The 11,747-nt window shown below is 43.5% G+C and overlaps 1 protein-coding gene across 1 annotated transcript in view; it reads right to left on the reverse strand.

Annotated features, from left to right (window-relative positions):
• Positions 1–2,415: 2,415 nt before the first annotated feature.
• The window catches only part of LOC118398500 (exostosin-like 3), a 48,967-nt gene continuing 39,635 nt past the window's right edge, over positions 2,416–11,747 (reverse strand). The window contains exons 3-6 of the mRNA XM_035793889.2: positions 11,601–11,728; positions 10,132–10,276; positions 6,739–6,867; positions 2,416–6,085 (exon numbers count right to left, since the gene is read on the reverse strand). Of these exons, the coding sequence (XP_035649782.1) occupies positions 5,876–6,085; positions 6,739–6,867; positions 10,132–10,276; positions 11,601–11,728 (612 nt within the window). The 3' untranslated portion in view covers positions 2,416–5,875. The remainder of the gene's footprint in view (positions 6,086–6,738; positions 6,868–10,131; positions 10,277–11,600; positions 11,729–11,747) is intronic.

Genomic DNA, 11,747 nt, shown 5'->3' on the forward strand with positions numbered 1-11,747 from the left:
CACAGCCATTGGTAACAGGTATGATGTTACCATGACTGTTAAATCCAGCTGGGCCTGTAACAACTATGCTAACGAGCTATGCTTATTTTTTACACTTTGTGACATTATGCAACATACATTTGACTGATTTGTAATTTTTATTTTGGGGGGTTTCTTTGACAGCCATTTCATCTCCCGTTGTAATAGCGTGTATTATCTTGTGTGCATGTGTTCAAGACCACAAAATACAAAGTACATCTTCAGAATCACATTTAGCATCATTTGAGAATTTTTGTGGCTCACTGAATCAGACAACTCTGTAACCAACACCATCCTTATAAAAGACCCATCACCTTTCGTGTATTGCATATTCGAAGCCACAGTGCCTTCAGAAAGTTCACACCCCTCGACTTGTTCCACATTATGTTGTTAAAGCCTGAATATTAAATGGATTTTTTTGTCACTGGCCTACACACAATACCCCATGTCAGTGGAAATGGTAAAATAAAAACAAAATAAAAATAGAAAAATGACTGAAATACCTTGGGTCAATAAGTATTCAATCCCTTTATGGCAAGCCTAAAAATGTTCAGGAAGTAAATTTGTGCTTAACAAGTCACATAATAAGTTGCATGTACTCACTCTGTGTGCAATAATAGTGTAACATATTTTTTGAATGACTACCTCATCTCTGTACCACACACATACATATAATTGTAAGATCCCTTGCAAAGAAGGGCACCTTTTGGTAGATGGGTAAAAAAAAAAACTATTTGAATATCCCTCTGATCATGGTGAAGTTATGAATTACACTTTGGGTGGTGTATCAATACACCCAGTCACTAAAGATACAGGCGTCCTTCCTAATTCAGTTGCCTGAGAGGAAGGAAATAGCGCAGGGATTTCACAATGAGGCCAATGGTGACTTTAAAACAGTTAGAGTTGAATGGCTGTGATAGGAGAAAACAGAGGATGGATCAACAACATTGTAAAAAAAAAAAAAAAATTGTAGTTACTCCACAATACTAACTTAAATGACAGAGTGAAAAGAAGAAAGCCTGTACATATTACAAATGTTCAAAAACATGCATCCTGTTTGCAACAAGGCACTAAAGTAATACTGCAAAAAAAAAATCCAAAGCAATTAACTTTTTGTCCTGAATACAAAGCGTTAGGTTTGGGGAAAATCACTTTACTGAGTACCACTCTCCATATTTTCAAGCTCAATGGTGGCTGCATCATGTTATGGGTATGCTTGTAATCAATAAGGAATGCTTGTAAACTAAACGGAATGGAACGAAGCACAGGCAAAATCCTAGAGGAAAACCTGGTTCAGTCTGCTTCACCATTCAGCAGGACAATAACCTAAAACACAAAGCCAAATCTACACTGGAGTTGCTTACCAAGAAGGCGGTGAATGTCCCTGAGTGGCCAAGTTACAGTTTTGAATCTACTTGAAAATCTATGACAAGACCTGAAATTGGTTGTCTGGAAATGGTCAATAACCAATGTGACAGAGCTTGAAGACTTTTTAAAAGAATAATGGGTAAACGTTGCACAATCCTGGTGTGGAAAGCTCTTAAGAGATTTACCCAGAAAGACTCCGCTGTAATAGTTCTTCTACAAAGTATTGACTCGGGTGTGAATACTTATGTAAATGAGATATTTCTGTATTTCATTTTCAATAAATGTACAAAAATGTCAAAATACATGTTTTCACTTTGTCATTATGGGGGTATTGTGTGTAGGCGGGCGAGAAAATATATATTTAATTCATCCACACTACAGTATGCTCTTCCATAGAAAGTCGTTATATTTCTATGTAGAGAATCACTGGTGAAACAGAGCATTATGGGTACTGAAGTTATGCTACAAAAGGTGTACAGTATGACAAGCAGGATTCCACAGAGTGTGTCATGCTGACTCTGAAGCAGGCCTGGAACACAGGGTTTATTTCACATTTCACTGTGAAACATGTTTGATGGCTGCCACCGAGAAGCAGAAGTGAACACTAGAGTCTCATACTAGCACCACACCCCGGCTTTACTGTTACAAGAACTCCCTCCTCCCTCGCTCTCCTGGCTGGAGATGAGGGGAGGAGTCTCTCATCTCTCCCTCTTGTGATGTTAGTGGCTCAGTGTTTAGTTCAGGCTTGCTGCCCGACGCCCAACAACCATTGGGTCAGGGTTTCTACCGTGTGCAGCATGGAGTCATGGAGAGATGGGTGACATATTGCGCTGAGATCCACCAGTATGCTGACTGAAGTAAATCCCCAGAGTCTAACTTCCAGTGTCACTGATGAAGATGAACATGCTCATAGTGGCTAATAACGTGTGAGAATAGAGAACGTCAGGAAATGTATGCCTACTTTTTCATTTCTGCGGTGAAAGGAGGAGACAGGGAGTTGGACGACAAAAGAACAACACGAGTCAGAGACACGCTTTAAACTAACGTTGAGATTTTAATTCCATGTCTGGCCTTCAACGGTTTGTTTTACCCTGTCATCAGTGGTCAGTCTGGTACAGAACAGGGCAGGCAGCAGTAGTTGCAGTTGGCAGGTAGCCGAGCCCAGGGTCCAATTCATTGGGGCACACTAGCAAACAGCTTTAAAGCGTTTTTTTGATTTTAGATTTTTTTTATTTTTTTTTTTATGTATTGGACCAACTTCAGGTAGGGACTTCCTGTTTCAGTCTGTTTGGTGCCTAATGAACAAGACCCAGGGCTGGGTGTGTTGGGGGAAACAGTCCCATGAGCGCATAGTTTCAGAACACTTAAACAGCTAGCTAGAGGAATGATTGGTGGCTTTTTCCTGGCCCTCTTCATCTGTTGACACTAGAAAAACCAGCTGTGTCATTGTCCGCCGAGGGGGAAAATGGGGAGGGGAGAGGTGGGACTTCCAAAGCACTGCATGAGATGTCACCCGAGTCGACCCCTCCCTGCCCCTGGAAATGTTAGGAGTGTGTCTGTCAGCCAGGTCATTTTTCAGACAGCATCTGGAGCTCAAACTCAAGCCACTGGTATGTGTGAGTGCACATTATTGCAAATGGGCTGACTGAGTCAGTCAAAAACAGGTTTGAGCACATACCCAGACTGTAGTGGTCTCAAAGACAGTTTTGCTTTTCACCTCTTAAAAAGGTTCAGGTTAGGATTGGCGTAGGCTAGAGATGATCCCTAGGTCTGTGTTTTAGGGCGAGTTTTAAGTCGAGCTGTCAATGCCACCTGCTGGTTCTCGTTAGTGTTCTAATGAGGACCCCCCCCCACTGGGCACACACACTGGTTGAATCAAAGTTGTTTCCACGTCATTTCAATGAAAGGACTTTGAACCAATGTGGAATAGATGTTGAAGTGGACCAGTGATGCGTGGTCAGTCAGGTGAGGAGGTTCTGTTGACCAAGATCACGTTTCATTTTTATTGCAGCCACCATTTCTAGTCACAAAGTTAACCCCTTCAGAAGCAAGCCTTAGTATACCCATTTTATATATTCAATTCAATAAATATACAGACATCATGGGGATGATAATGTGGAGTTCCATAGTTTGAACTTCCCGGAATCAAATAGATTCCTATTGCTGATCAACAGTGTCATCACATCTCCTGAATCATCTCAAATAAAGGATCTAGTGTTACAGATTAGATCCTCAAGTCAAATCAATGGAATGAAGCCAGAAAAGGTCAAAGCACGTTCATTTATAAGGGCTGTATAGGCACTGCCATTTCAATTGGTGAGGGGGGAGTCAACTTTCTTTTTTTCTTTTTTTTTAAGAGGGGGGAGCTGTCTAAAAGAGGTGAGGGGGTAAAAGGGTGTACCAGACCGTATCCTATTAACAAGCGTTCACATTGTGCACTCTGCAAAACATTGTGCTGTTTTTCAGCAGTTAAAATCGTACCTATTTGGCAAAGAAAACATTCATTGAGCATCAATCGTTACAAAATGAAACTTGAGGGACCGGATGTGGAGACGCTGTACAGAGAAGCAGCTCATTTTGGAGGTTAATACTGAATGGAACTGTGATGATGATGAGGGATAGAAACACCAAAATAAGCTTGTTTTTCAGTTCCTTGCACTAAGGTCTGATATGTTTAGACTTGTGTTTCCCAAAAGTGCCCAATTGAAACAATGATTAAATGTTCCGGGGTCAAGTCTTCCCCTAGGTACAGATCTGGGATCAGCTTCTCCTCCCCCAATCCTAACCTTAAAGGTCCAATGCAGCCATTTGTATCTCAATATCAAATCACTTCTGGGTAACAAGTACCTTACTGTGATTCTTTTTGACCATTTGAATTGAAAACAAAAATAGCTTCTTAGCAAAGAGCAGTGGTCTGAGCTGTTGTTGGCAGAGAGGTCTGAAAGTCTTATTTACCACCTGGTCATGTCACCAGGCCAAAACACCCTCCCACCAAAACAGGCTGAATTGTCTGTCTTTTCAAACAGATCTTACACTAAAAAAGGCGTCACCATTTTCAGAATTTCACAGTATTATTCCAACCTCACAGTGTGGAAATACATGATAAAACACAAAAATCTACGGTTTTGACTGCACTGGGCCTTTAACCATTGGTGGGGGAAATGCAAAACTGACCCAATATCAGAATCTAAGGGCAAGTTCACCCTCCTCCATTACTGAACACTTCATTAGAGGACTATATAGGAACGACTAACCCGTCATTTAACACCGACCATTGATAGGTAGCCTAATACCACCAAGATCCAAAAAGTCACAAAAAGCCGTGTAAACGCTCAGTGACGGCTGGTGACAACCATTCTGAAAACAACAGGGCCTACTAAGTGTTTCGGTCCAGCTTAAAACCATTGTAGTCTGCTGTAGCCTTAACAAAAGTGTTAGGTAATTGCTTTCCCATTTTCCTATGAATATTTGAGCAATTTTTTTTCGGGGGAGGGGGGGAGGGGGTAAATATATAGAACTTGTGGCCTAATAATCCTGTTCTTTAGTCTCCATCTGTAGTCATTGAGAGGCAGAGTGACAAACGGGACTCTGTCTGGAGTTAGCTTCGGTCTGCCCATAGAAACACAATCTACTCTGAGAATGCCATGGTCTGAGGGGCTTTGCCCATTCTAGTAATTCTATTTCTATGGGTCTGCCAACGACAAGAGGATCTTGGTCGATCCCACGTCGAGATTGGGATTTACAAAATTAAACACCACGTTAAAAAAAAACAAAAAAAACAAGATCACCGAAAAAAAATACTTCTGCGACCATCAGTGCTTCTCTCGCGGTTTCAGATACAAGAGTAGAGTAGATAAATGTAAAATGAGTAAAAAAAATAATAAAATAAAGAAATGAGTGCAATGACAAACCGTATATGCCTTTGCCCCTTTGTTTCTCTCCCAAAAGGTTACATGTCTAGCTAGCGATTCAGGAGCTCAGGACCCACTGCGACAGTCCACTGTCTCTCGGTCTCGCTCTCCCTGTGTCAGTTTAAAACCAGTCGTTTACATTGTCAGTTTGAGTTTGGCTCTGAGAGTCAAGTTAAGTCCTTGGGTAGGCAGTGTTACCACCCCTCGTGCCCATAAAAAGTGGCGCAAAAAATTGAATCTGTAGTGGTTGCTGATAAAACACACAGATGACATGAGGACAGAAAACAAATGAAAAGGCTTTTTGATTGGCAGCGGCCCTTCTCTGCTTCCAGCCTATCAGGGGTTCCAGTAAAGGTGTGGGGGGGGCAGCTCTGAGGGGGTTCAGCCAATTAACTGGAGAGGGTTGTTATTGTACATCCTAGATCCAATTCTTAGGTGTAGGCCCTCACCCCCAAAACCTCCATCCATCTCAGAACCAGCCCTCTCTGCTCCCTCTTCCGCCTTTCTTCCGTTTTGCCCAAGTTCCTCATTCTCTTGCTCCGTTCTGCCCAACTTCCTTAGCTGGGCCTAGCCCTGGGCTAGATGAACTTGAAGCACTTAGTCTTGTCGTGGGGCAGACGTGTCTTGAAGAGCACAGAGTCCACGCGGAACTGTGTGTAGAGTAAGGGCATGTAGCCGTACACCTTGACAAAGAAGTTGATGCACTTGTGGCGCTCGTGGAAGTGAGAGTCGTCGTGCGACAGGGCCTGTGGGCAGCCGGGGCAGCGGAAGGTCCAACGAGACGTCACCTAAGAGGGAGGAAATGGAAAGGGTGGTGTCTGTGTGTATCTAATCACAATGCTACAACCATTTTGATTGCTTTGTCGATACCATGAACATGTGGTCGTAAAATATGGCAGTGTGTGCCAATGAATACTGGGACAGAATACTTGCACAGAATTGAATACCGTGACACATATTACAGTGTATAAAATAAGGTTGACTCTTAGGGTTGATTCTCCAGGAAAAGGAAAGACACTCATTGGTTATAGGAGGTTACCTCCCACCACATGCATTATTCACCTGCCTTATTCTTACCAGGGACAACTTGCTGTCAAGTCACACCCGCCATCGAAGCCTGTTTTAATTCCGGAATGGAACACCTGGGAATATTCCAAGATTCCAGGTCCCAAAATCCCCCCTGGCTCGATTGGCATAATTAGTTCACTATCCATAAATATGTATATACTAGTATAAATGTCTTGCAAATAGATGTCGAGGGAGACGCAAGCGTAGGGCAACAATCCAATCTTGTTGTGCTCTGATTTATAATTTGCCACAGAATATTGAGCATGTCAGGTTGAGTAATGGTTGGCTAAGTGAGCAGAAATATAAATAAACAGTGCCCGGGGGTGTGTGTGTCTTTTTGGAGTATATGTGTGTGTGTGTGCGCCCCACTGACCTTGATAGGGGGCTTTCGGGTGATGTGTGACACCAGGAAGTTCATGGCGATATCCTCGCAGTTGATGTACTCGTCCACCATGTCGCGGATGGCCTGCGGCATCACATACGAGTACAGGTACGCGTAGTACTGCAGCAGAGAGACAAAACATACGAGGGAATCAACCGGCATTCCGTTCATTAGAACACTCAGTGTAAAAAAAAAAAAGAAGAAGAAAGTGCAACAGAAAATTAGCGCGTCCAGTGGACAAGTCATCCCTCTGTTTTACGTTCTTTTCTTCCGTTTGGTGCCTAATGAATATGGCCCAGGTACAACGAGGGTGAGACAGATCAGACCAAAGAAAGTACAAGGAAGTCATGGAGAGGAGGGATGAGGGTGATGTATCTTATAGAAGACAGGTTTCGGAAAGTATTCAGACCCCTTCCCAATTTTGATACGTTACAGCCTTATTTTAAAATGTATTAAATAAAACATTTTACTCTTCATTTTACACACAATACCCCATAATGACAAAGTCAGTTTTTTTTTTTTTTTACATTTAATAAACCCCCAAAAAAAGAAATACCTTATTTACATAAGTATTCAGACCGTTTCCTATGATACTCGAAAATTGAGCTCCGCTGCATCCTGTTTCCATTGATCATCCTTCAGATGTTTCTACAACTTGATTGGAGTCCACCTGTGGTAAATTCAATTGATTGGACATGATTTGGAAAGGCACACGCCTGTCTAAATAAGGTTGCATAGTTGACCGTGCATTACAGAGCAAAAACCAAGCCATGAGGTCAAAGGAATTGTCAAGGAATTGTCCGTAGAGCACAGAGACAGGATTGTGTCGAGGCACAGATCTGGGGAAGGGTACCAAAACATTTCTGCAGCATTGTAAGTCCCCAAGAACACAGTGGCCTCCACCGAGACTCTTTCTACAGCTGGCCACCCAGCCAGATTTAGCAATCGGGGGAGAAGGGCCTTGGCCAAGGCTTTCGACTCTGTCAATCACCATATTCTTATCGGCAGACTCAGTAGCCTCGGTTTTTCGGATGACTGCCTTGCCTGGTTCACCAATTACTTTGCAGACAGAGTTCAGTGTGTCAAATCGGAGTGTCAAAACGAGCTTCAATGCCATACAACACTCCTTCAGTGGCCTCCCAACTGCTCTTAAACGCTAGTAAAACCAAACGCATGCTTTTCAACCGTTCGCTGCCTGCACCCGCACGCCTGACCAGCATCACCACCCTGGATGGCTCTGACCTTGAATATGTGGACATCTATAAGTACTTAGGTGTCTGGCTAGACTGTAAACTCTCCTTCCAGACTCATATCAAACATCTCCAATCGAAAATCAAATCAAGAGTCGGCTTTCTATTCCGCAACAAAGCCTCCTTCACTCACACCACAACTTACCCTAGTAAAACTGACTATCCTCCGATCCTCGACTTCGGCGATGCCATCTACAAAATTGCTTCCAACACTCTACTCAGCAAACTGGATGCAGTTTATCACAGTGCCATCCGTTTTGTCACTAAAGCACCTTATTCCACCCACCACTGCGACCTGTATGCTCTAGTCGGCTGGCCCTCGCTACATATTCGTCGCCAGACCCACTGGCTCCAGGTCATCTACAAGTCCATGCTAGGTAAAGCTCCGCCTTATCTCAGTTCACTGGTCACGATGGCAACACCCACCCGTAACACGCGCTCCAGCAGGTGTCTCACTGATCATCCCTAAAGCCAACACCTCATTTGGCCGCCTTTCGTTCCAGTTCTCTGCTGCCTGTGACTGGAACGAATTGCAAAAATCGCTGAAGTTGGAGACTTTTATCTCCCTCACCAACTTCAAACATCAGCTATCTGAGCAGCTAACCGATCGCTGCCGCTGTACATAGTCTATCGGTAAATAGCCCACCCATTTTTACCTACCTCATCCCCATACTGTTTTTATTTATTTTATTTTCTGCTCTTTTGCACACCAATATCTCTACCTGTACATGACCATCTGATCATTTATCACTCCAATGTTAATCTGCAGAATTGTAATTATTCACCTACTTCCTCATGCCTTTTGCACAAAATGTATATAGACTCTCCTTTTCTCTACTGTATTATTGACTTGTTAATTGTTTACTCCATGTGTAACTCTGTGTTGTCTGTTCACACTGCTATGCTTTATCTTGGCCAGGGTGCAGTTACAAATAAGAACTTGTTCTCAACTAGCCTACCTGGTTAAATAAAGGTGAAATAAAAAAAAAAAATAACCAGATGGTCACAATGACAGAGCTCCCGAGTTCCTCAGTGGAGATGGGAGAACCATCCAGAAGGACAACTATCTCTACAGAACTCCACCAGAGTGGCCAGTTCGGAAGCCACTCCTCAGTAAAAGGCACATGACAGCCAGCTTGGAGTTTGCCAAAAGGCACCTAGAGACTCTCAGACCATGAGAAACAAATTTTTCTGTTCTGAATGCCAAGCGTCACATCTGGAGGAAACCTGGCACCATCCCTACGGTGAAGCATGGTGGTGGCAGCATCATGCTGTGGGGATGTCTTTCAGAGGCAGGGACTGGGAAAATAGTCAGGATTGAGGGAAAGATTCACGGAGCAAAGTACAGAGAGATCATTGATGAAAACCTGCTCCAGAGCACTCAGGACCTCAGCCTGGGGCGAAAATTCACCATCCAACAGGACAACGATTCTAAGCACACAGCCAAGACAACGCAGGAGTGGCTTCGGGACAAGTCTCCGAGTGTCCTTGAGTGGCCCAGCCAGAGCCCAGACTTGAACCCAATCAAATATCTCTGGATAGACCTGAAAATAGCTGTGCAGCGATGCTCACAATCCAACCGGACAGAGCTTGAGAGGATCTGCAGAGAAGAATGGGAGAAACTCCCCAAGTACAGATGCCAAGCTTTTAGCATCATACCCAAGAAGACTTGAGACTGTAATCGCTGCCAAAGGTGCTTCAACAAAGTACTGAGTAAAGGGTCTGAATACTTGTGATATTTCAGTTTTTTTTATATTAGCAGAAATGTCTAAAAACCTGTTTTTGCTTCAACATTATACAGTATTGTGTGTAGATGAGGGAAAACTATTTAATCAATTTTAGAATAAGGCTGTATGTAACGCACAACAAAATGTGGAAAAAGTTTTTCTGAATACACTGTATGATATAATAATATATGCCATTTAGCAGATGCTTTTATTCAAAGTGACTTGCAGTCACCGATACGCTCTACATTACGGGTGGTCCCGGGAATCAAACCCACTACCCTGGTGTTGCAAGAGCCATGCTCTACCACCTGAGCTACAGAGGACCACCGAACAGAGCGACGTGCAGCAGAGGTCAGGGCTCACGGGGTTGAAAGGTGTCACGACGGGGGAGGGAAGAGGGGGAGTACCTTGTGAAAGAAGGCGGCGCCCGTCAGCACCATGGACAGTTCACAGGAGTAGTTAGAGTTGTAGAGCCATGACTGGTGGTTGACGTCCCAGGCATGGAACCTCCCGGGAAAGCCCACGATGCGGTCCCTGGCCTCCCGCCACACCCTGATCCACACAACCAGACCAAAAGAAACATGACGAAAAAGGCAGCAATATACTGGGGAGAATGAGCTGAGGAGAATTGCATCAAAATGAGACCACAATATATTCATATTGTATTGTACAAGTAGGCCTATAAGGAAAATCATACAGCTGACAAAAAGGTCTCCAACAGCTCGTCAGCGAGGACGGCAATCTACAAGGAGAAGAGATGTGTGTTCTGTTGTGTATTATTTTCGGACGTGCACACAGACGCACACGAGAATACAAGGACGTGCTCACTGATTGGGGAGTATCAACAGCTACATGCTGTTATCAGACGACACGCTCCTACTTCTGGATGCTTGGCACGTACAAGAGTATAACCCCTTCCCTTTGAGATCTAGTACATTCCCATTACACCCACGCTATAGAACGTCCCAGTGGGAATTTAGCCGTGGTTCTGGTGAGGGAAAAAATGATTACAGGATACTTCATGATAAATGACCCCATTCATACGGTGCCTGCCTGGACACGCTGCAAAAGTGGTAAAACCTGTGGACAATACTGCAGTCGGGGATTTTGGGAAGCTGTTCAAATGGTCAAGAATCAATATTTACCCATTGATTCTTGAAGAATGTAACTTATCAATAAATGGCTTAGGGGGCAATGATCTATCTTCATCATAACCCAAAATTACAGGCCAATGTTGTATTTCTCCATTGTTTACAAACAACAAAGACTGGAAACAAAGTACGTATAGCTTCAAGATATGGTTTAAAAATACGTCCAGTCACTGCGTGTAGAGCGCCGTCTATGGATTTGAGAGGTGTTACATTCCCTAGCTCGGCTTTTTTCTCTCTCCTCTGTTTTGAATCCCACAATGTAGCTTTGCACATGGCTCTGATGTGATATTCAAGGTGAGGCAAGTCTAGTACTGTATGCTCATGTGGCGTTTGAAAGTCAACACGGTCCATTTCTCTCTTGTTGATCTATCAGGGTCAGTTGCATTAGTGCCATGTTTTGGTTTATGGTGTGGTACTGAGCTGAAAATGCTTTCAAAATGTCAGCGTGCGTTTTTTCATAATTATTTTTATTTTTCATTATTATTATAATATATATATATATATGTGCAGCAGAGGTCATATATATATATATATTTTTTAAAACTTTTGGACTAAGTGTCGATTCACACGATGCTTGTCGATATCTGTAGACAGATCATCCTTCTGCTGGGTTCCAAAGAAAAATGCATCACTTTGAAAATCAATGAGGCACAAAACAAAGTACACTTTCTTTCTCCAAAGAGCTTTGGATCCAATGACTGGTCCCAGACTCCCCTCTAACTGACCTGAACCCAAACATAATCTCGTCATGGCGGAGGTGGGCGTCGTCGTCGATGGACAAGATGGCCTCCGTCTCCACGGCGTCCCAGGGCAGGAAGCGGTTGTTGAGGCTGTTCTTCTCCGTGCGCACCACCTGCAGGACAGGAGAAGTA

This window comes from Oncorhynchus keta, chromosome 19 (assembly GCF_023373465.1).
Source record: "Oncorhynchus keta strain PuntledgeMale-10-30-2019 chromosome 19, Oket_V2, whole genome shotgun sequence".
Lineage (NCBI taxonomy): Eukaryota > Metazoa > Chordata > Actinopteri > Salmoniformes > Salmonidae > Oncorhynchus > Oncorhynchus keta.